Consider the following 24,555-nt stretch of genomic DNA (forward strand, 5'->3'; position numbering starts at 1 on the left):
CCCACATACTTTTCGGGTTTGTCTAAACTTTCTGAAGCTTACAGAAAAGATTAGAATGCTCGTGTTTGTTGGAATTGCCGGGTTTGGTTCCGGAGCGCCGCTCGCTTGCTCGTTTTCCACCTCGTTAGTCTGAAACAAGGAAACATGCAGCATATTGTTTGCAGCAACAAAGATGCCGAGAAGACTTTTTGTCCTCTTGGGGACCCGTGGAGTTTTGTGGCTTTTAAGTGCGTGTTTGTTAGCTTATAGACTGGTGTAGCTACTCTTAACACTTGACAAAATACAATTTTAACAGATGTGTTTAAAATGTTCTGTTTCTTTCTCTTCTGGAAAAATGGAGCTCTAATATCATCGATGACTAGCAAGAAGCACATCATAGTTTGGCCTTTAATCTTTAAACTTGTCATATGTGGGTGTTTCTTCAGCTTCGGGCACTTTAATGTCTCATGTTTAACTGATTTCAATCTTTTTTTTTGACATAAGGGTTACGGTCTTGGAAATTTGACCATGCCTTCATCATTTATTTTTGCTGCCTTTCAAATGACTTTTATGTGTTGATTTTATTGTTTTACCCTCGTCCCAGACCTAGACTTGTAATTTTAAAGTATAAAATCCATTATATAATATGTTTATTTTTAAATGTACAATAATCTGGTAACACTTTACAATAAGGTTCATTTGTTAACCTTAGTTACAGCAAAAACAGTAATATTGTGTAATATTAATGCAATTTATTCTTGGGACTAGTGATAGTATACTACACAGTATCATAGTTAATCATTAGTGATATTTATTCCAAACGCAACAGTAATCGTTTAATGGCGAACGCTACAAAGATTGACTGTTGTTTGCCCTCTGAGAGACTCACGCCATCAAACGATTACGGTATATAGTGCTTATCATAATTATAAAGTGGATTATGGTGCTGATGAGGCTTGTGACTATTATCACCGTGCCAGAGATAACGATAATCTGTGTTACGTTTCTTTCAGAGGGCTTCGGCCTGTCTGTAGAGTGCCACGGCTTCAATCCGCCTTCCCTACGGATTCTCTCTTCAAAATCCACGCGTTTAATATTTCATTTAAAGTTCAGAGCATTCTGCATCAGTACGCAGAAAAATCACAGCTGAAAAATACAGCTTGGAGACACACAATACATCTTCCTCCCTCTCCCTCCTACATGCATACACTCTTTCTCCCTGTCTATTGCTCTCTGCCTTTTTCCGTTCGTTTCCCGGCTCTTCTACCTCTTTTGTTCTTTCTATCTCTCCCCTAATCTCTCCTCATCCCTTTCTCCTCCTCTGAATAATACACAGTGATAATACACTGTGCAAAGAAGCCATATTGTATTCCCACAGTGTGTTTCTGTGATCATCTTCTCTTGGCTGCACTCAGCTTTAATGAATGTTAGGAGTTATTAGCTGGCACAAACTGCCTCTGGTGAATCACACTGTCTCAGCCTTTGTTGTTTGCGTGATTCATTTTCTGTTCTGGAGCAAATTTGGCTCCTAAAAGAAGCGAGGAATCATCAGTGTCCCGCTTTATATTTCTATCACACTCTCTTTTAGGACCTTTCTCATCCTGTCTCTTTGAAATTCTCTTTGCAAAAGCATGTTTGGAATTTGTGGAATTTAATAATTGCAGTGTTTGTGCAGCAGTACTGTACTGATCTTCCTGTTTATGGGGTTTTCTAAATCCCCCTTACTATTAATATCCATAGGTCTGTCTGTCTATCTATCTATCTATCTATCTGTCAGACTATCTGTCTGTGTCTGTCTGACTGACTATCTGTCTGTTTGTCTGTCTGTCTGACTATCTGTCTGACTATCTATCTATCTATCTATCTGTCTGTCTGTCTGACTGTCTGTCTGTCTGTCTGACTATCTATCTATCTATCTATCTGTCTGTCTATCTGTGTCTGTCTGTCTGTCTGACTATCTATCTGTCTGTCTGTCTGTCTGATTATCGATCTGTCTGTCTGTCTGTCTGTCCATCTGTCTGTCTCTGTCTATCTGTCTGTCTATCTATCTAAGATTACAAGTCTAGGTCTGGGACGAGGGTAAAACAATAAAATCAACACATAAACGTCATTTGAAAGGCAGCAAAAATAAATGATGAAGGGATGGTCAAATTTCCAAGACCGTAACCCTTATGTAAAAAAAAAAGATTGAAATCAGTTAAACATGAGACATTAAAGTGCCCGAAGCTGAAGAAACACCCACATATGACAAGTTTAAAGATTAAAGGCCAAACTATGATGTGCTTCTTGCTAGTCATCGATGGTATTAGAGCTCCATTTTTGACTATCTATCTTGTCTATCTCTGTCTGACTCTATCTGTCTGTATATCTATCTATCTATCTATCTATCTATCTATCTATCTATCTATCTATCCATCTGTCTGTCTATCTGTCTGTATATCTATCTATCTATCTATCTATCTATCTATCTATCTGTCTATCTGTCTCAAATTCAAAATTGCCATGACTGTAAATAATACAATATTGCCAAAGCTTGGAATACATATATACATAAAACAATAATAAAAACATCAAAACAATAGAAGAAATATTATGTATAATATTATATAAATATTAAATATTATGAAATATTATAACATAAATTAACAGTGTAACAAATTAGAACATTTCTGAACATTTGATACCACAGTGTTTTAACATATACATACACACACATACTGAGGGTCACTGTGGTGGACAAAACGGAAACACACTGAGGTCAGACACACACACACACACACATTACACACATTCACCTGCTGTCTCTCAGGCTGTGGCACATCCACACGTATCTCGCAGCCAGTGCTGCTGTCGGTCCCTCTCCTAATATTATCTTTATTTGTTCTACTTCAGTCATGGCTGTAAAGTTCTTTATTGAGTTACTGAATTTGTTTAAGTAGAGATCTCTTATAGGTGTGTATTTGTGGCAGTGAAGGAGGAAGTGCGTCTCTCTCTCGATCTCTCCTGTCCTACAGTGAACACACACTCTTTGCTCTCTGGGTAACCAGCTCTTTCTGTGTCTGCCAGTCTCGATGGCTAGACTGTGCTCACTGAGCCTGTACTTGGTCAGGATCCGTCTCTGCTTTGTGTCTTTGACACTCTGGAGATATTCTTCAAATTCATAATTTAATTTTAGAGTTCGATAGAATTGTAATTTACTTTGTGTTTTAGTTTCCTGATCCCAATGTTCCAGATATGTATTTTTAGATTGTTTGATAATTTGGTTTATTTTGATGTTTGGATGAGAAGCAGTGCTGTTCTGAGACTGGTTAGTGTCAGTAGAGTTAGTCAGGTTAGTAAGTCTCAGAACCAGTTGACTTTTTTTTTTTTGTCTTGGGGTGTTCAGTTTTTGGGTTTGTAATGCTTTAAAATATAGCGATTCTGTGGGACTTGGTTTTAGATGCATCCAGAATTTGAGGGATCTTTTTTGCATATTAATAATCAATGGGAATCGGCCTAATTCTGCCCTACATGCATTATTGGGTGTCTTTCTTTGTAGTTTTAGAATAATTTGCAGAATTCTGTGTGTAGGGCTTCTGTTAGGTGTGTGTCCCATTTAGTGTAGCTCTGATCACTGAGTGGACCCCAAACCTCACTTCCATACAGTGCAATGGGCTGACTCACACTATCAAATATTTAGTAATTTAGTCGAATACATTCAGTGTTTTGGAATTTTTATCTATCTATGCTATGGATAAATGACCCCATATGTCTTGTTGAGAAGAGGTGCGCTGTTACTTTTTGTAAGCAGTCAGACAAATGACTTTTTCCTTGTGGATGATAAAGCGGATGGAAAAAATCAGACGTACTTTGTAGCGGCACCCAAACCATATTTAGGGACCAGAATATCACTCTTTTGACTTGATCCAGTAAACAATCACCCAAAACACCCTAGTATCCAAATAAAAGTTAACTCAGAACCCTTTGGCAACACATTTGTTTTTATTATTGTGATTGATCATGGTATAAGATATGATGTGTGTCTCCAGTGTGAGATGAGAAACACTTTTCATTCTGTTATGGAATGCAGTAGATTGCCTGTGTTATTTGCTGTCTCTAATTAGGTTTAAACAGACTCAGGCAGGTTTTTTCTTTTTTTTGTTTTATTTTTGGCCCATGATATAGCCGCCGCACACAAAGACAGAAAAGCCTGTTATTATTAAACTGCAGAAAAAAATGTCTATGTGAACAAAAGACAAGGCATGGCCTCCTTTGCAGTGTCTTTTTATGTAATGAGATTAATGGTGATGTTCTAATATTATGTTATCGCCATGTTTTGCCTGATTATTTACTACACCCTCCCTATTTCTGTCTCCATTAGGTATGTGGTCGTTTTCCGTGTCTGAGTTGGCCGTTCCCGGGGTGGAGATCGGTCGTCTCTCAGCAACAGATGCAGACCTGGGTGAAAACGCACGGATGGACTTTACGATCGTGGACGGAGAGGCAGGGGACACATTCAACATAACTGGATTGAACCAAGAGGCAGTGATTTTGTTAAACAAGGTGGGAGTGGTGAAACAGAAATACCTACAGTAATGTTGTTTTCTTCCATGCGTTCCCAAATCAGAACCAAATCCAATTTTATGGTGTATCTGACTCAAAACTGTTAGTAGTTTGTACTCTTAACAGTGAAAACCGCATGAATAGTGAATGAGTGAGTGGGTTCGGACACAGCATATGTCATTTTTTTGTCCTCTTTTTTCCACAGACATTCTTTTATGTCTTTTGCAACCACATAGCAATGTAAAAGTGCAAAAAAAAACCCTGAAAAACCCTAGCAACCACACAGCAAAATGCTCAAAACACCCTCGCATAGCAATGTTCTAAATCCACGCAGAACACCTCAGCAGCTGCATAGCAACACCCTGGCAACCACACAGAACACCATAGCTACCACGTAGCAACATTCTAGCAACCATTTAGTGAACTAAAAATGTGCTGAAAACCATAACAACTTCAAAGCAACATGCTGAAAACACTCAAAACATCTTAGCATAGCAACACCCTGGTATCTACCCAGAGATTCCTAGCAACCACATAGCAAAGCTCTAGTCTAAACCACATAGAAAACACTAGCAACCACACAGCAATGTGCTAAAAATGCTCAAAACACCCTAGCATAGCAGTGTTCTAAATCCACGCAGAACACCTCAGCAGCTGCATAGCAACACCCTGGCAACCACACAGAACACCCTAGCTACCACATAGGAACATTCTAGCAACTATTTAGTGCACTAAAAAAAAGTGCTGAAAACCCTAACAATTTCAAAGCAACATGCTGAACCACCTAGAAAACCATAGCAACCACAAAACAACATGCTAAAAATGCTCAAAACACCCTAGCATAGCAACACCCTAGCAAAAGCCCAAAACACCATAGCTACCACATAGAAACATTCTAGCAACCATTTAGTGTACTAAAATGTACTGAAAACCCTAACAACTTTAAAGCAACAGCTGAAAACACTCAGAACATCTTAGTAACTGCATAGCAACACCCTGGTATCTACCAAGAGCACCCTAGCAACCACATAGCAGCACATTGAAAAAAACACTCAGAACACCCTGGCAGCCGCATAGCAAAGCTCTAGTCTAAACAACCTAGAAAACCCTAGCAACCACAAAACAACATGCTAAAAATGCTCAAAACACCCTAGCATAGCAATGTTCTAAATCCACACAGAACACCTCAGATGCTGCATAGCAACACCCTGGGAACCACTCAGAACACCCTAGCTACCACATAGGAACATTCTAGCAGCTATTTAGTGCACTAAAAATTTGCTTAAAACCCTAACAATTTCAAAGCAACATGAAAACTCTCAGAACATCTTAGTAACTGCATAGCAACACCCTGGTATCAACCCAGAACACCCTAGCAACCACATAGCAGCACATTAAAAAAACACTCAGAACACCCTAGCAACCGCATAGCAAAGCTCTAGTCTAAACCACCTAGAAAACCTAGCAACCACAAATCAACATGCTAAAAACGCACAGATCACCTTAGCAACTGCATAGCAACACCCTGGCAACCACCCACAATACCTCAGCATTGTGGTAATGAGTTTTTTGCACTGGCTTCGTACTTTTCTTCAGAAAAATGACTGCTTTAATTGTATTTTTGTTGTATTTATTTTAAATAGCAAGTGAGCAGAGTGAAAAACAAAGAAAGAAGGTAAAGCAGAATGAATCGCAAACGAGTTAAATTGACTCTGAGTTCAAATGTAAATGAGGATAATCTGCACCGCAAACGTCTGCCAGCGAACATGCATATTAGTGCCAGTGGAAAGAGAATTTAACCTGCGGCCCCGTGAGAGACCTCATCACAGCGCACACAGACAGCCATTTATTTAAATACAAACTTTGCAAGGTTTGAAAATGTGGATTTCATATAAAAGGACTTTGTGTGGTTGCAAGTCACGCGTAACTAATTGAAAAGAGAAGAGATTCCACCTTTTAGCCGAATCAAAATAAGCAAACTGGAAAATGAATAGCAAGCTATTTTCTGCCCTGGTAAGTCCTTATAAAGACAGATATATGTGTGTGTGTGCGTGTTTTTGTGACATATCAGGACACAAATTTGTATAATGACATGGGTATGACATAGGTATTACAAGGAGACTTATGAGGACATTACCTCATGTCCCCATTTTTCAAAAGGCTTATAAATCATACAGAATGAGTTTTTTTGAGAAAGTAAAAATGTGCACAGTTTCCTGTGATGGGTAGGTTTAGGGGTAGGGTTGGTGTAGGGCGAAAGAAAATACGGTTTGTACAGTATAAAAACCATTATGCCTATGGAATGTCCTCACAATTCACAAAAACAAACCTGTGTGTGTGTGTGTGTGTGAGAGTGAGAGATCTTTACCCATCCACTAAACTCAATACTTCAGTGACAGGTATGTGTGCTAGTTAAAGACACAGCCAGAACAAACAGAACGAGGAGAGACGCAGATAGAAAGGAAAACAGGAAAGAGCAGGTTGTGAGGAACAAGATGAGTCAGAGACATGGGGGGGAGGAGGAAAAAAGAGTGAATACGAAAAGCAAATTAGATAGAGGAAGAGTGCAGAGAGACTAATGCTGTTGAGTAACAAGGGAGAGGAAGCGAGTGGAGATGTTGATTAACACATGGCTGTAGTTCAAGTGACAGAGCTTTTCATGTGTGTTAGCGGCTCTGAGCACTCCTCATGCCCACTGCTCCTAGTACAGCTACACCACTGCACACTATTTCTACACTGTCACCACATGCTATATTCTACAATTCTGCAATGTTTTATTTTTTCCCTGAAGTCCACTTATACTCTTAGTTATGAGTGGGCGTTGTGACCCAAATCTTGTATCACGACACAAGTAATTTTATTTCACAGTAACAGTATATGATAAAGTTATTTTGTCTGGAAATTCAAAGGAAAGTGGTTTCTCTGTATATTTATCTGTCTCTCTGTCCATCATACTATCTATCTATCTATCTATCTATCTATCTGTCTGTCTGTCTGTCTATGTATCCGTCTATCTATCTATCTATCTATCTATCTATCTGTCTGTCTGTCTGTCTGTACTGTATCTATCTATCTATCTATCTGTCTATTTATTTATGTATTTGTCTATCTATCCATCTATCTGTCTGTCTTTTTAGTTAACTTTTCATGACTATTTTCTTCTCTCTCTTTGACCTTTTTGGCCAGAAACTATGAAAAAAATGCAAATGCAGATATAAACTCTTGGCCAGTGTTTTCATGCATACATTTCAGAATGCAACAATGCATGAAATTGAGCTTCGGTAGTCAGAATCGTTCGCTACTGCTGCACCTTTAAATTCTCTTTATGTAATGTAAATATGATTGGTCAAATGTGCTCATGTCTCTCCCGTTTTCCTTGACGCCTCCTTTAAAGTCGACATGACATCAAAACAGACCCCATTTACTTTCTTGTCAGGCTTTTAAAATGTGTCTTGTTATTTTACATCGCTCGTATCTTCTGACACTTGGTGGTGGACACCTACGGTTCTCCAATCTTATCGTGTCCAGCGTCACAAGTGCATCCATAACCTCTAATTCAGTTCTGAAGCAGTTATGGATGTTAATATAACCATATCTATGACTTCTTTCCATCTTAATACCAGCAGAGCAAGCCCTGCAGTCTAAGTTATGAAGTGCTGAAACCCAAACACATTGCTTTTTTGACTATCTATATATATATATATATATTTTTTTTTTTGTAATCTACTGAGGTGCAGAAATGAAAGAAGTGTACTGTATGTGGGAGTTTCAACATCTCACTGAAATGAAAAGATATTTTAGAGCGCCTTCCTGGTGCCAAAACACAGTATAAAGAAAGATGGTGAGTGTGAGTTTCAATAAATGAGTCTTTTATGAGGATGTGTTTTTATCTTCAACACCAGGCTGTGGACTATGAGAGGCGAAGCACCTACTCTCTGGCAGTGGAGGTGCAAAACCCAAACGTCGACTCGCGGTTCCTCAGACGAGGTCCGTTTAAGGACCGGGCTATGGTGCGCATCACGGTTCTGAATGCAGACGAGCCGCCGAGGTTCTCCCGTTCTCGGTACCGACTGGATGTGTCGGAAAACTGTCCTCCGGCATGTGTGGTGGGGAGAGTAGCCGCCGTGGACCCGGATACAGGCCTCAGTAACAACATAAAGTAAATACACTGTTTTTAGCTTGTTTACTCAGTGTGGTTTGCTTTTATATATACAAGTAAATGGGTGAATCTCACAAGAACACATTTCACCCCAAAATTAATGAAAAATACAAATATTCTGCATAAAGAAAATGAGGACAATGTTACATTGTTTTGCACATTAACATTATTTTCATGACAATTAAGCACATTTCCCCCAAATTCTCATTACCATAATGCATTCGCACATTTTACTTGTCAGTTTTTTGTTTTGTTTTGTTTGTATTTCTCATTATTCTTAATTGTCAAGCTGAGATCTCATTTCTGTAAATACGGTGGTTTTTTTTTTTATATATATAAAATTTATCAGCATAAATTATTATTCTTCAATTATACTTTTATGTTGCATAGACATTGTGAAATTTTTTCTTATTTTTATATGAAAGCCACATTAAAACTATTTTGGAATCTTTTCACCATGCATTTTTTATGCTAGTTTTGCAATAAATTGTATTTGTTATTTTTTACCCATTTTCCTAGACTTGAAATTATGAAAATTATTTATTAAAAAAAAAATATATATATATTTTTAAAACTATATCTAAAAAAGAGCCATGACTACTATGCGTTTTTTTCCGCATTTCCACTATTTTGCCACTAAAAAAGGTTTATCAGAGATTTGTGTTGGCTAATTTCAGTAAGAGTCAGTAAAGAACTCGAGATAAGGATGAAACGTGACAAAGATAAAACCTTTTAAACAGAATATTTTTATTGTGCATCATTTCCAATTATGCAAAAAGTGTGAAAATATTAAGGTTCCTACACCATTTGGAAAAGTATGGAATAGTATTTTCAGAGTATTTCCAGACTATTGGCACTTTTTCAATGTTCAATTTTAAATTTTCTAAGATATAAAAATAAGAATTTCTAAAAATGAATTTATCATACAAGCAGAGTGTTTTCATGGCAAATGTTTAGTGATCATTTAGTGAATGAATTCAATGTGCACATTTTCATTTAGCAAAACAGTTTTTCTTTACCATAAGCGAGTCTCTTTTGAGCTTCACTCAGACTGTACTTTACTGTTTGGTGATCGTGCAACATCAAACCACACTTACAGTATTAAACTGATGTGTCAGAGGTGAATATATGGAGGTTATAAAGTGTTTTAGCGTTTTTTTTAAAGCGTCTCATCATATAAGTGCATACTATCACTTTGAGAAAACCAATGAAAAACAAAACAGAGAAAATAAAAATATTTACAGATGACTGTATTATTATATACCAAATATAATGCTTAATATGTTGTATGAACCATTTATATTAAATATGGTCTAGAAAAATATGGAATTTTGAAATGGAAAATTGTATTTAGGAAACTAATGTATTATTTAATTGTTTATTTAAGGATTAAAAAAATCAATTTCCACCCTCGAATGCTCTATATTGAGATGTGATGGCAATGACAATTCTTGGCTCTGAAAAATTATTGCTAAGAAAAAATATAACAATTCTAACATAAAGCATGTAAATGCACTGTGCATAGAGAAAGAAAACAAGCAGTGGGAGTGTAAAAGTGTTTATTTTCTACACGTCCTCAAGGACAAACGTGCCCACAGTTAAATGTTTTTTTGCATTACAGTAATGAGAATGAGATCTAGTTTTCTTCCTATAGATTTTGCGTAGAAATATCACCTGGACATGTTCTTGACAGGTTTTACCCATACAGCACATACAGTATTTACATTATTAGTTGTTAGTTATAAATATTGCATCATGCTTCTGTCTTTCACAGGAAGTATGTGGGCCGTTTTCAGTTAACCTGCTCCGTTTCACTTGCTTAACTGGGTTATTGATGTACTGGCTCCTTTATATCTTCTAATCTGTCTGCCCTCCTTCTTTTTATTCCTGTCCATTTCTTCTCAGGTACTCAATTGATCCCGAGTCAGACCCTGAGGCGCTGTTCCGTATCGCTTCTGACAATGGTCTCATCACCACGGCGATGGAATTGGATCGGGAACAGGAGCAATGGCATAACATTACTGTCATCGCCACACAGAGAGGTACCAGAACTCCTCGCCTCCACTCTTAAAGGGACATTGCATCAATTCTGAGCACTTGACAATTTCACACAGGTAGCAGCGTGAAATCGGGCCACAGGAAAGCTATTACTTCTGCAGCGGCTGTGGACATGAAAGCTCATGGCAGAGACACGCGCAAACAGAAGGGGAAGAGAAAAGAATAATAGAATGAAAACTCAAATTGCTTTTGAGTCTGGTCCACCCGAGCTCAAGGTCGCCCATCTGAGCTCCCCGTTGGCCCTCATAAAACACTATCTTGCATCCTCAGCAGTGACTCTGAGACTGGAGTGGGTTTGTTCAGCTCATATTCAGTAATTACTTTCATATTAGACACACGCTCTGAGTGCGATAAGTCAGTGTGGCTCTGTTATGGCTTTATATAATGTCATATTCAGAACATCAGATGAGCGAACGATGACGTTCGGGCCACTTCTGGTTGTGATGTAACCTTATGTCCCAAAAGAGCAAAGAGCGTATGGAGAACAGTAACCAGACAGATTGGAGTTAGCTTCTGTTTCATGGTCAGTAAGATTTAGTTGACCTACTTGGGGCTTAAAAGCTTTTGATTTCTAACTCCCTTGCTTTTTTATATAGTGTACTTCTCAGAAGTTCCCATCATGCTGTTCTTTTCTCCTTCTTAGACAGCCCCAACCAAGTTACCAGAGTAGCAGTTGCCATAGAGACACTGGACCTCAATGACAACGCCCCCGAGCTGGATCGACAATACAACACCGCCGTGTGTGACTCCAGCGCTGCAGGACAGGTCAGTGATCTTTGACCCTCTGAAGCCTGCAAATAATGAAGTGTGGTGCGCTTTAAAAGATTATTCTGGCCCGGAAGCGCCCACTTACAAGGAAAGACTTGTAAAACAACAAGAAAAATACAAAAATAAAATCTATATAATAAATTTGAAGACAAAATGAAATAAATAAAATAAATTGTTGCCTAATAACACCCGTTAACGGTAAAATGACTAATGCATGTCGTCTCTTGTGATGTAGGCTTTAGAAAATGGTGGCAAAGCAATATGATAAAGTTACTAAACAGTTCTTCTAATATAATTGACTGAGATGCTTGATTCTGATTGGTCAATAGCAGCATTTTGCATTAAAATATTATTTAGTATAATTAATCGCTGCTCCAGGCAACAGTGTCCTATATTAGCTGTGCCAGCTTTATGGTTGTTGTATCTGTTCCTTCTCGCATATTAAAATAATTAACACAAAATAAATCCCTTCAGGGTGAGACCTATTTTTGATCACCCTGTCAGGGTTTATTTTGCACTAATGATCAGCTGACTGCACATTGTCTGTCTTTTATTTATAATACTTTCTATATCTGGCCAAACTACTATGGATGAAGCTGGCCCTATGCTATGTTTTAAAGAGATTTTAACAAAGGCATTTCAGAACAGCAACATTTCGATTTAACTGACTGATGTTATTGATGCCAGTGCACAGTGAGTCAGCCTAAACATGACGTGGTGTGTTAGACTTCTAATCCTTGCTGCTCAGTTGAAAAAAACTGACTTCATTTGTGCAAATCATGGACAAAGAATAATAACGTCTGCACACTGAAGCTCCAAACAGCTCCAAAAATGTATTTATAAACAGAGAAACATTTCGACCAGTCTTCATCAGGCACAAAACCCTTGTGGAGTGATAATGCAGTATAATGAAAGCTAGCTAGTAAGAACTTTGTGAGTAAACCTCACTCCCCTGGCCTCAAAAGGTGCAGTAGCGACTGACACTGGAGGCTGTGGTCTTTAGTGTCCTTGTTAGCGTGCCCACCTCTCAAGCCGGAAACGCTGATTCGAATCCTGCTTGGAGTGGTGTGAGTAAACCTCACTCCCCTGGCCTCAAAAGGTGCACTAGCGACTGACACTGGAGGTTGTGGTCCTTGTTAGCGTGCCCACCTCCCATGCCGGAAACGCCAGTTCGAATCCTACTTGGAGCAGTGCTGTAGCGACTGATGCTAGAGGATGTGGTCTTTAGCATCCTTGTTAGTGTGCCTGCCTCCCATGCCGGAAATGCTGGTTCGAATCCTGCTTGGAGCGGTGCGAATAAAACCAGAGGGGTTAAATTGGTGCCGTGACCCAGATGGGAGTAGGGCTTAGGGCGGTGAGTGTAGTGGAGGCCAACTAGTAAGAGCTGTGTGAGTAAACCTCACTCCCCTGGCCCCAAGAGGTGCACTGGCAACTGACGCTGGAGGCTGTGGTCCTTAGTGTCCTTGTTAGCATGCCCACCTCCCATGCTGGAAATGCCGGTTTGAATCCTGCTTGGAGTGGCATGAGTAGAACCAGAGGGGTTACATTGGTGCCGTGACCCAGATGGGAGTGAGATTTAGGGGGGTGAGTGTAACGGAGGCTAGCTAGTAAGAGCGGTGCGAGTAAACCTGACATCCCCTGGCCTCAAGATGGCCTCCCATGCCGGTTTGTATCCCTTACATTAGACCGGTAATCCTTGCTGTTCAGTCTCAAAAAAACTGACTTATTTGTGCAAATCACTGTATCAGTCTTTTCTCCATTTGCGTTTCAGGTGGTGCAGGTGCTTCGAGCGATAGATAAAGACCAAAGCAGCTCCAACTCTCCCATCCACTTCAGTATTCCCGCAGAGTCCAGCAGTGCACTCAACTTCTCCATCAGAGAGCGAGGAGGTGCGCTCTCCAGATATCTCCTGTCATCCATCCGTCTTTTCTTCCCCATCAGTTTTCCTCATCTCCCTCCCGGTCTCTGTCCAGACATATATCCTCCTTCATTACGCTCATCCATTTATCTTTTTTGTCACATTCTGCTCCGATGAGCACAGCAAACTCCCTTCTCTGTGCTCTAGCAATCCTTTCTTTCATTTTGCTCATTTATCCTGTTCCCTGCTTCAATCTGCTGATTTCTAATTTGCTTAAAGGAATAGTCCACCCCAGAATTAAAATGTATTCATCATTCATTTCTCTCTAAACCCGCATGCTGTTTTTTGCAGTGGAACACAAAAGGAGAAATTTGAGAAATCTGGTGTGAGGAAAATATCTGTATATTTTATATAAAATAAGATATGATGTAATAATAATATAATAATGTATTATATGTATAAATATAACAAATTTAATTATTAAATAATTAGTGTATATATATATATATATAAAAGCATACAAATTCATTTATATTGCATTATATATATGAATATTTGTGTCTATTTCTCATACTCACACAAATCCAAATCATGACTGATGGTTGTTTATTTTCCATTTCTTTTGCTTCCAGACCACACGGCGAGTTTGGTGCTTTTGTCATCCCTGAAGGCTCTTCCTCGCTCTTCCTCTTTACCTGCTCTAAAAATACCCATAATGCTCCGTGACGGTGTGTCAGACCTCAGCAGCACAGGAACGATTACCGTTACGGTGTGTCCGTGCCAAAACGGAGGCATGTGGGCAGATGAACAAAAACAACAAACGGACGAGAAGGATAAACCATCTGTGCCGGACTGGGAGAGGCAAGCGGTGTGTTTGCCTTTACCGTCAAACTCCTCCCTGCTGGGAATCAGCTCAGCCGCCATGTTGGCGATCCTGGCCTGTGCATCAACTCTTCTGGGTCAGTTTTGATTTTCAGTCCATTTCGTCAGGTTTATGATTGCTGCTCACCTTTCGCTCCACCTCTACACCCGGCTGGTTTAATGATGTGTTGTTGCTACATCTGTCCATCACTCCCTGTCTTCATCCACCATTGCCTCCTGGCGTGTCTTAAAATTGCTGCTTCCATATATGTAAGTTTTTGTGGGTCGTTCAAACTTTCCGCCAACTTGTCTCATTGTTTCTGCTCTGTTTGTCAGTTGGGCTTGCTAATGAACATGTTTGGGTTTGATTTCTGCACTAAGTCAGTCATAATAAATAGCATTTGATGAGTGCTGATGGCATCGTATGGCATTTTGAGATTGCGGAACAACCATTTCCCTCCCTCGAGGTACCCCAAATGACATTGAACACTCAAACCCCACTAAGTGAGAGGTGGAATAGGCATTTTCTACAAATACACTTCGGTGTCTTACAGTGTAGCCATATGGCAACATATAATTTTCCTTCACTGTTTCACCTCCAACATAATAATAACTTTGTTGCAAATAAAAGGGCAGTCTTTTAAATAACTATAATATACTGTTTTTAAACCACGTTACTCCTTCAGAACTCCTAGGAGTCATTTTTCCATGGACCCTTGCTGAAATGCTCCACAAATTGCTTTATTAAACACATTTTGTTATGTAAATAATTATTTTCGTTAAGTTATTTGGTTGTTGTTGTTAACAGTTGTTGTGATCAACTTTATCTAACATAGTTTTACAGAAAATTTAGAAAGCATGAACTGTAGCATAATGGAAAAATTGCTTGAAATTGGAACCGCACTAATGTATTTTCTCACTGGGAATTTTATAGATATTGGCATCAGTTACATTATTACATTTTCTTGGAAGTGTTTACCATGATATAATTGCGTTTCTGCAGAAATAACACAATTATCATTCGTATTTTGTTTTTCTTTTCAGTCAAAAATGAAAAATGAACAGTGAGGAAAAAGCATTTAGGAGCGACATGGAAGAAACCCTGATAATGATTCACTCAATTTTAGTTTTAAAGCAATGTCAATTTAGTAAAGTATAAATGAATCATTTTTAAGATGAAATAATAGTTTTTGAACCATTTTCCATTGTAGTACAAAGTTGCCGTATGGCAATGTGCCCTCCCCCGCTTTTCTCAAATATCTTTGAATATATTTTTTTTAGGGCTATTTTTAAACTACAGTTTTTGAATCATTGCATCAGAAGTTAAAAACTAAAACAAATCATATTGGTAACTTTGAATACCTGATATAGTATATTTGTTCTGGTCTAGATGCAGGTTTTCCTTTAAAAGGTTGAAGGTTTATTCTTTTAGGAACGATACTGAATAAATATTGATAATGACTGATTTGATTAAATAAATATTAATTTAGTTAAAGGAGATTTTGTATTATTTTCCATTGTGGTACAGAGTAGCCATATGGCAGTGTTTCCTTTCAGTCTTGCAATAATTTTTGGTTTTAAAACTATTTTATGTCTGAAAAATTAAAGGGAAAATATTCCACTGTTAAAACACAATGCACAGTTGCACACATTATTTATAGTGAAAACGAATTAATTTAAAACTAATTAGTAGAGGTGCACCGATACTAAATTTCTCTGCCGTACCGATTATTCAGAATGATATCGGCCGATGCAGATACCGATAGTTTGGTTTTTCTTAAGGAAAAAAAAATCTCTCCCAAATAATGTTGCAAACTATACAGGGAACCCTCTCATTTGGTAGACTACAATATAAGTGGTTACAATTAACAACAGAGGTATTATATTCAGCTGCTGTTTATTTTCAGATATAATAATTACACTCAAATGAAAACTGAAATGTTTGTATAAAACTTAGTATCACATAAGGTAGTTTTCACTTGTTGTCTTCATGGCATATTTACACAAACATAATTAACAGTAAATAAGCTCCTCTCTGGTGGTTTTTTATATATATATATATATATATATATATATATATATATAGATAGCTAAGGAAATGTGAAACATTCCTGAGGTAAATTTAACATGATTTGACATATTGTTCACAAGCTGTTTTATTGACGTCTTTCCGCGGTTGAAACACAAATAAAGTGATTACATGAGACGTGATACATTCTGGTGAGTTGTACTAGGCTATATCTTTCAACATACCTCTGATGATCATTCATGTTTTTCGAGACATAACTTGTATTTAAGAGGAAGAAAAGACTCACGCTCCGAGCTGCCGCCTGAGCTGAGGCATTACAGAGATCTGTCACGTCACATTTAAGAGCGTCAAAACGCCATTTATTGTTTGAATTTCATGATAAAATGGACAGAATTTGAAAACTGAAACTTTTATTTTTATCAGAAGTAACAAAGCACAAAGCCTTTTGCGATTACTGGATGGGAGGCGCTACAAATAATGTTTGATGCAAAAAATAAAAATAAAAACCCTGGCTTGAAATACAGGTGATTCATAGGGTCAAAAAGAGCCGATAGTGACAATAATAGCTTTTATCGGCCAATACCGATTGTTGGCCGATACATCGGTGCATCTCCACTAATTAGCTATCTAAAAAAAGATGTTTACCTTCCTAAGGTTGACTGTGAACAATCTCTGAAGGTTACGCACCTCTTTACACAGATTATTTACTGAAAAACAAGAAATTGTCTATTTTGTACCCTATTCAGCCTCTGTATCTTCCTGTGGCTTAAACAGTGAAGCATGGCTCTAACAAAACCAGGGTCATGGGTTCAATTCCCAGGGAATGCATGAATTGGGGAAAAAAATGAATGCAGTGCAAGTTGCTTTGGATATAAGTGTCAGTCAAATGCTTAAATTTAATGCATGACTTTATCCATGGAAAGAGGCAATAACGTGTTTTTTCTCACTCTCTTCTGTCCAATAGTGGTAGCTGCACTTTCGCTATCGTTGCGAAGGCAGAAACGGGACACTCAGTCTCCTGTGGAGGATGATGAGATCAGGGAGAACATCATCACGTATGATGACGAGGGAGGCGGGGAGGCGGACACGGCCGCTTTCGATATCGCGACCCTGAAGAGCGCCCCCCAGAGCATGCGGAGGGCACAACGCCTTCGAGACAGCAAGAATATGTGAGTGTTTGATGCTCACATAAATAGACGTCTCATTTCATCGTTGGAATCGCCCCTGATTTAATGCTGGCACTATCTGATCTTTCAAATCACATGTCATTTCTTGACATTTGGCTTAGAAAATGGCATATTATATTATTAGACATGTGAATCATTCGGCTGACATTCACGACAAACACAAACTTGTCTATCTGTCTCTGGAATCTCTTGTTACTCTAAAGGCGTTCAGTTACACTAAATGATGTTAACTGTTTATCTGATTAATGAGGGCTCTGTACTCAGTGGTGTGTGTGTGTGATTTAATGAGCCTTCACAATGCAAATCTGACAGCTGTTTCAGTGCAAAGTTCATCTAGTTAATATTTATGGTGTTCAAACCCACACGGTGTTCTAGTCCTCTATCCATCATATTCCTGTTTGATGTCATTGTAATACTCCTGGGCAGGTTGACGAAAGTACTTCACATGCAACTATTTTTAAAGATACCACTGACAGTTTTTGAATCGTTGCATCAGCAGTTACCACTGGGACTACAACAAATCTTTTAATTGAAACAAAACAACTTACTGGTAACTTAGAAGCATCTGGTTTTGGTGTAATAGTAGGAATGCAGTTTTCCTTTAAAAGCCCCATTAAATGCTTGGAGCTGTGCAGTTTTCCTGAATTTGGTGATGTATTTCCTAATTAAACACAAGCTTTATGCAATATTTGCACTAGCCCAAAGGTTTAACTGTGGAAGCCCATTTCTGCCACATAAATAAACCATTATGCATTGGTAAATCATAATTATGACAAATGTCAAAATTCAAGATACTAACTCAATTATGAGATAAAAAGTCAAAACTGTAAGATATTGTTATAGGTGTGAGATATTGACAAAAAGTAATAATTATGACAAGTCAAAATATGAGACACAAAGTCGTAATTATGAGATAAAAGTTGAAATTATGACAAAGTCAAAATTATGTGTTAAAAAGTTTACATTTTATCATAATTATGATTTATCTTATTTCTTTCATATTTTTCGACAAACTGTCATAATTGAGATAAAAAGTCAAAATTGTAAGATACTGTCATAATTTTGAGAACGTTGAAATTAACAAAGAGTTATAATTATGACAAGTCAAAAAATAAGACAAGTCGTAATTAGGTAAAAAAAAAAGATAAAAATTCGAAATTCTGAGATAAAAGTTGAAATTATGACATACTAAGTCAAAATTATGAGTTAAAAAGTTTAAATTTTGTCATAATTATGATTTATCTTATTTCTTTTTATGTCATATTTTCAACACAAGTCGACATTATGAGATACTGTCATAATTATGAGATAAAGTTTAAATTCCATGTCATATTTTTAACTTCATAATTATGATTTTTTTTTTCTTATGTGGCAGAAATGGGATTCCATATGCTAAACTAATTAAATCATTTTCATCTCAATTTCTATTTTATTATAACAGGTATTCTCAGGATAACCTGGACAGCGTCAGAACCTTCAGCTGGAGTCAGAGTTTGGGTTTGGACCCACGCCGTCCCGTCTCTGCACCACTCTACGGACGGTACTGCTACAGCATCCAGACCCTTCCAGCTCCGAGAAACAGACTCGGCCCGTTAAACTCCAGGCTGGACCTCGCCAAACTGGCATATGTTCTCCCCGGCAGCCAAGGCCAGTCCGGCGGCCCTTTAGAATCCGGTTCCGTGTTTATTGACAAAAGCAGGGATGGATCAGAACATAAAGGAGCACATGGATCCACCGACAGCATTCCGAAAGAGAGCGAGACAGGAAGTGAGGTCATCTCTGAGAGTCACACACTCAGCCAGGATCAGGTAAACTAACATTTATCACATGACAATCCTATAGAGCGCAACAGCATCTTACTGACCGCAAACTTTTCAATGGTAGTGTATAAGCTATTAAAATTGCCTGAGGTTTAAATATTTGATGTTCCTCACCATTTTCTGTTGTTTTCTCTCTCAGTCTGTTCATTCAGACCAGGTTCTGTTTGTGAAGGGCTCTAGTCAGAGCGGTTCCTGCTCGGAGGCTTCCAGCTCTTCAGTGGGCCATAAACCTGAGTCGTCCCCTCACTGTTTGACAACACGAGCCTCCATTTCCACCATCACCACGGATGACTCCACCCCCGCCTCGGCTTTGGACAAGAATGGAGACGTTACGCCTATCAGCACCAGCCAGAGCACAGCCAGCCTCGTCACGACGGAGATGCCGTTCAGAACGATGGAAGGTACTCTGCTGAGGGGCGGCGGAGGGATACCTTTGCCCGGGACGACGCTTCTCTACCCAGAAGCTGTTGGACTAATGGGCTTGTACGGGGTGGGCGGGCAGAACTATGTGCCACACCTAGTGATGCCCCTCCCAGGAGGGGCGGGGCTGTATGAAAGGGAGTGGGGCTTGGGGAATGGGAAGGTTGGACAAGCGAACTCAGAAAAGGCAAGCGGCGATTCGTTGACTAACAGAATGGGCGACTTCCTGCAACATCGGCTAGCCCTGGTGACCTTTGACCCCATGCAGCCGCCATACGACTCGCTGCAGACGTACGGATTGGAGGGGGGCGGCTCTGAGGCGACGTCTCTCAGCTCGCTCGAAAGCGAGGCCGAAAAAGATACAGAGGGACAGAAAGACAGATTTGAGGAATGGGGACCCAAGTTTGACAGGCTGCTTGATATTTTCAGGGAACGAGCGAAGGAAAAAGAGGATAACAGAAAGCACGAGGGTGAATTTTTAAATGAAGAACACGAGGAAATGAACAAGACAGAAACGAGCAAAGAGGACAAAACAACTGAATCGAACGAGACACGGCGGGTCGAGGAGGAAAACCTAGAAGAAATGGAACGAACGCAAAACAGAAAGAGACACTAAAGAGGAAATGGGAACAAAGAGGGAGGATGTGATGTCACATCGTGAGCGTTCAAAAGCAATAAGTGCTGAAAGGAGCCAATGAGCACAATCCGGACAAAGGGAATTTTATATGGACCTGCCAAAAACCAGTATGTCAGTGTTTTAGAGGAGCAGACGGTCTTATGTAAGTCACTCGCTCAGTTTCACATGCGTCCAGCCACACACGCAGGGCTTGAGTTGTAAAATACAAGCTCATCTTTATATTGATAAATCTTTTATTTATTTCCTGGTTTAAATCTCAGATTTTCATTGTGGTTTCAGACTTTTATACACCGCATTAACAAGTGTTTTTCTGCTCTCGCATTGTGAAAAAGACAGCAGACACAACGCTTTTACAGTCTGATGACTTAATTTATTCAACAATATCTGATTATGTATCAAATTATTTCTCTATGTTAATTTAGTGTGCTATTATTTATATACTGTTGTAGTATTTATTAATAGTTTGAATTAGCTTGTATTTTTATATTTTTAGTTTTTTTATTTCATTTTTTTAGCTTAAGTTTGAACTTTTCAGATTTAGTTTGTCATTTTAGTACTTCAGCTTAAATCAACTTAAATATATTTCAGTTATTTGCCTGAATAAGTAACCTTTCTAAGTTTTTTATCTAATATTTATATTTTATTTTTTTTTTTTTTTTAAGTTTTAGTTAACAATAGCAACACTGAATTACACCTGGAATCTCATTTCTCTCCAACAAGAGAGCACTTTAAAGCTTTTCCTCCCCTTTTCTTCTTCTGATAACTATTAAAATCCTTTGCTGTGTGGTTAGTGAAGAAAGAAAATGCAAGAAATGATGAAGAACTTTCGTCAGTGTTCTTAAAATTCCATAAATAACAGAAATGTTTCAGTTAATGCAACCTGCTCTCTTAGAAGAAAAGGTTCTATGTGGAATCTTAAAGGGTTCTGTCAGGTGCTTCATACCTAGAATCTTTTATGGGTCATTTTGTGGATTTATTTTTAATTAATTAATTTTGTTTAAATTCATTTTTTAATTTTAATTGAATGTTATGAATTACACAGCTCATAAACATACTTAATCATTTCGAAATGACCCATTAAACATGAAAGTATGGTGGAATCATTTAAGACATTTATCCTTATATAGAACCTTTTTGGCATAAATGGTTCTTTGAGTCAAGATTCCTAGAGTACTACATAAAAACCTTTTTTTCTAAAAGTTGGGTTCTGGAAGTAAAAATGCCATTCATTTTCTCCATAGGGAAACCTTTAAAGGGTTAGTTCAACCAAAAATGAAAATTCTGTCATTAATTACTCACCCTCATGTCGTTCCACACCTGTAAGACCTTCTTTCATCTTCAGAACACAAATTAAAATCCGATGGCTCAGTGAGGCCTCCATTGACAGCAAAACAATTAACACTTTCAATGCCCAGAAAGCTACTAAAGACATATTTAAAACAGTTCATGTGACTACAGTGGTTCAACCTTAATGTTATGAAGTGACGAGAATACTTTTTTGTATGCCAAAGAAACCAAAATAACAACTTTATTCAACAATATCTAGTGATGCGTGATCTCAAAACACTGCTTCATGAATCATGCTTCAAACTTTTGTTTCGAATCAGTGGTTCGGAGCATGTATCAAACTGCCAAAGTCACGTGATTTCAGTAAACGAGGCTTCATTACATCATAAGTGTTTTGAAATTTCAATGGTTCACCACTGGGGGGCGTGACTCTGGCAGTTTGATACACGCTTCGAACCACCTGATTCGAAACAAAAGATTTGTAAAGCTTCAAAGCTTCATGAAGCAGTGTTTTGAAATCGCCCATCACTAGATATTGTTGAATAAAGTTGTTATTTTGTTTTTTTGGCGCACAAAAAGTATTCTCGTCGCTTCATAACATTAAGGTTAAACCACTGTAGTCACATGAACTGTTTTAAATATGTCTTTAGTAGCTTTCTGGGCATTGAAAGTGTTAATTATCTTGCTGTCAATGGAGGGCTCATTTGGGCCATTGGATTTTATCAAAAATATCTTAATTTGTGTTCTGAAGATGAACGAAGGTCGTGCAACAACATGAGGGTGAGTAATTAATGACAGAATTTTCATTTTTGGGTGAACTAACCCTTTAAAGACGGACATACTGTAGAAGGTTGTTAATCTATAACGGGGTGGCGAGCTCCGGTCCTGGAGAGCCTCAGTCCTGCAGAGTTTAGCGCCAACCCTGATAATAACTCACCTGCCTATAGCTTATAGCAACTCTTCAGACCTTGATTAGCTTGTTCAGATGTGACTGATTAGGGTTGGAGCTGAACTCTGCAGGACTGTGGCTCTCCAGGACCGTTAGCCACCCCTGATCTATAGTATTTGCTTCTGTTGAAGCTGTAAGCCCGCATTATTTCAACTTATTCTTAAAATAATTGTGTTTAACAGCGTAATTCATGGTGAAAACTACATTACCCATGATGCTGTACAGAAATTCCACCAATTAGAGTGTCGCCACAATCAAATTTTGCCAAAAGAGTTTTTTTTAGCTCTGCCCACTGCTTCATAGGATTGTAGTTAAGCCGTTAAGTACGCAGTCCTGAGCTTTTATTTTTGTTCGATTTTCAAATACTTTTTTGCTTCAAATCAAGGTTTTTAATGTTATGATTCACTTCGACACTTTTTTTTAAAATCCCTATGGGAGAAATGAATGAAAAAAATACCTCCGGAACCAACGCCCCTAAAAAATTGTGTGGGCACTAATGCGCTCTATATGTAAGTGGTGATTTGACTTGATTTTTCTTTAAACACACAGGTCACAGCATAAATCTGAGGTGGGGAATCCACTAAAATAGGGCCCGTCTCATTCCGCACACACACATTAGCAGCACGTCTTAGTCGGCTCTTTCAGTGTTCTCGTGTTACACTTAAGTTAATAATTCACGTCGGCGTGACAACTCAAAGTTATGAAACATCTCATTTCTGAAATATTGATTTCAGCCCTGCGAGCGGTATTGTTTGAAAAATAGGTCTCATTAAATATGTACATTCTCTGACAAATTCATATTGAAGCTTGTGTATTAATAAGGCAACGACGCTCTCTCACACTGATTTTCATAGCGAGAAAGCTAAACTGTTTAAAATGGTTAGTTTTTTTACTAGGTCACCGCAACCACACACACGTCATTGCATAAAGACGATCTGCGCATGGCTTACTTCTATCTGTTTTTAGATTGGTTTTCTTCTGTTCACTAGTCAGGATACTTTGTCTGGTTTAGCTTCACCTGCCACCGGCACTTCTTTAACCCTTTCAGTTTTTAAGGAAGACCTATGCAACTGAAACTTTGAGACAATGAACTTCTGAACTGAATGTGATCATGTTTAATATAGTTTTTTGTCCTGTACGCTGTTAGCGTTCTCATGTACAGATGTAAATATCATTGGAGAACTGACAAGCTTTTTTTGGACCTGAGAGTTTATGTAAATCTGAACCTGTTCATGTAAATGTGGAATTCAAACCTAAAACCACAGCAGGAAGATCCTGTGAATTTTCCAGTGTGTTGTATGGTCTCTCGTCAAACTAATAATGGACTGTCATCTGATGTTCAATAAATGGTGTACAGTGAAATTTGGTAAATGTGGATGCAAAGAAGTATGTACATATGACTTCATTTCTTCAGTAAAACGTTAAAAGTGAAAGTTTGCTGTGATCAGGCTCTCAGAAGGACGAAATGCACCACACAAGCATCATAAGAGTAGTTCAATCATGACAAATCTCGGAATAGTTTTAGCTTGTTATTGAATATGGCAGTATAATGTATTTTGTCTTAGTGGCCCAGACTAATGCTACGCTGTACGGACTTGCTACTGGCAATAGATACATAGAGTCGCTGCTGTGAGCATGTAAGATGTGCTGCTGCTGCATAAATAGACATGTAAATCCTGTAGCAGATCTAGGCAGGGGGAGTTGGAGGGGTTCAGAGGAACTGCAGGACTAGCTGACAGCAAACCTGAACCAGACTATTTAACCCTCTGGTGCTCTTCGGTCACTTTTGACAGAAAAAAATTACGTTTTGGTTTTTTTAGAATTTGTTACTTCATCAGAATTGTACAAAACTTTGTAAAGGTTTTGGCACTTCCTATGTGAACACATAATAAAATCATGGACATGATTCAAAAAGATTAAATAGTCCTGAAAAAAATAGTCACACTTGTGCTCCAAAAATGAGCGCATTGGAAATGAATGGGAGAGGAATTCCATCTACTT

At 38.4% G+C, this 24,555-nt stretch overlaps 1 protein-coding gene across 3 annotated transcripts in view; it reads left to right on the forward strand.

Moving 5' to 3' along the window:
• LOC127505237 (cadherin-11) overlaps window positions 1–21,654 on the forward strand; it is a 75,389-nt gene extending 53,735 nt beyond the window's left edge. For 2 of the 3 annotated variants that reach the window (XM_051880648.1, XM_051880649.1), the window contains exons 6-14: window positions 4,340–4,521; window positions 8,424–8,680; window positions 10,586–10,722; window positions 11,382–11,503; window positions 13,278–13,395; window positions 13,997–14,323; window positions 17,219–17,423; window positions 18,883–19,249; window positions 19,401–21,653. In XM_051880648.1, coding sequence (XP_051736608.1) covers window positions 4,340–4,521; window positions 8,424–8,680; window positions 10,586–10,722; window positions 11,382–11,503; window positions 13,278–13,395; window positions 13,997–14,323; window positions 17,219–17,423; window positions 18,883–19,249; window positions 19,401–20,297 — 2,612 coding nt within the window. In that variant the 3' untranslated portion in view covers window positions 20,298–21,653. Of the gene's footprint in view, window positions 1–4,339; window positions 4,522–8,423; window positions 8,681–10,585; window positions 10,723–11,381; window positions 11,504–13,277; window positions 13,396–13,996; window positions 14,324–17,218; window positions 17,424–18,882; window positions 19,250–19,400 lie in introns of all 3 variants that reach the window. The other variant, XM_051880650.1, reaches the window with a different exon arrangement.
• Window positions 21,655–24,555: the final 2,901 nt, after the last annotated feature.

The sequence above is a fragment of the Ctenopharyngodon idella genome, chromosome 22 (assembly GCF_019924925.1).
Source record: "Ctenopharyngodon idella isolate HZGC_01 chromosome 22, HZGC01, whole genome shotgun sequence".
In the NCBI taxonomy this organism is placed as follows: domain Eukaryota; kingdom Metazoa; phylum Chordata; class Actinopteri; order Cypriniformes; family Xenocyprididae; genus Ctenopharyngodon; species Ctenopharyngodon idella.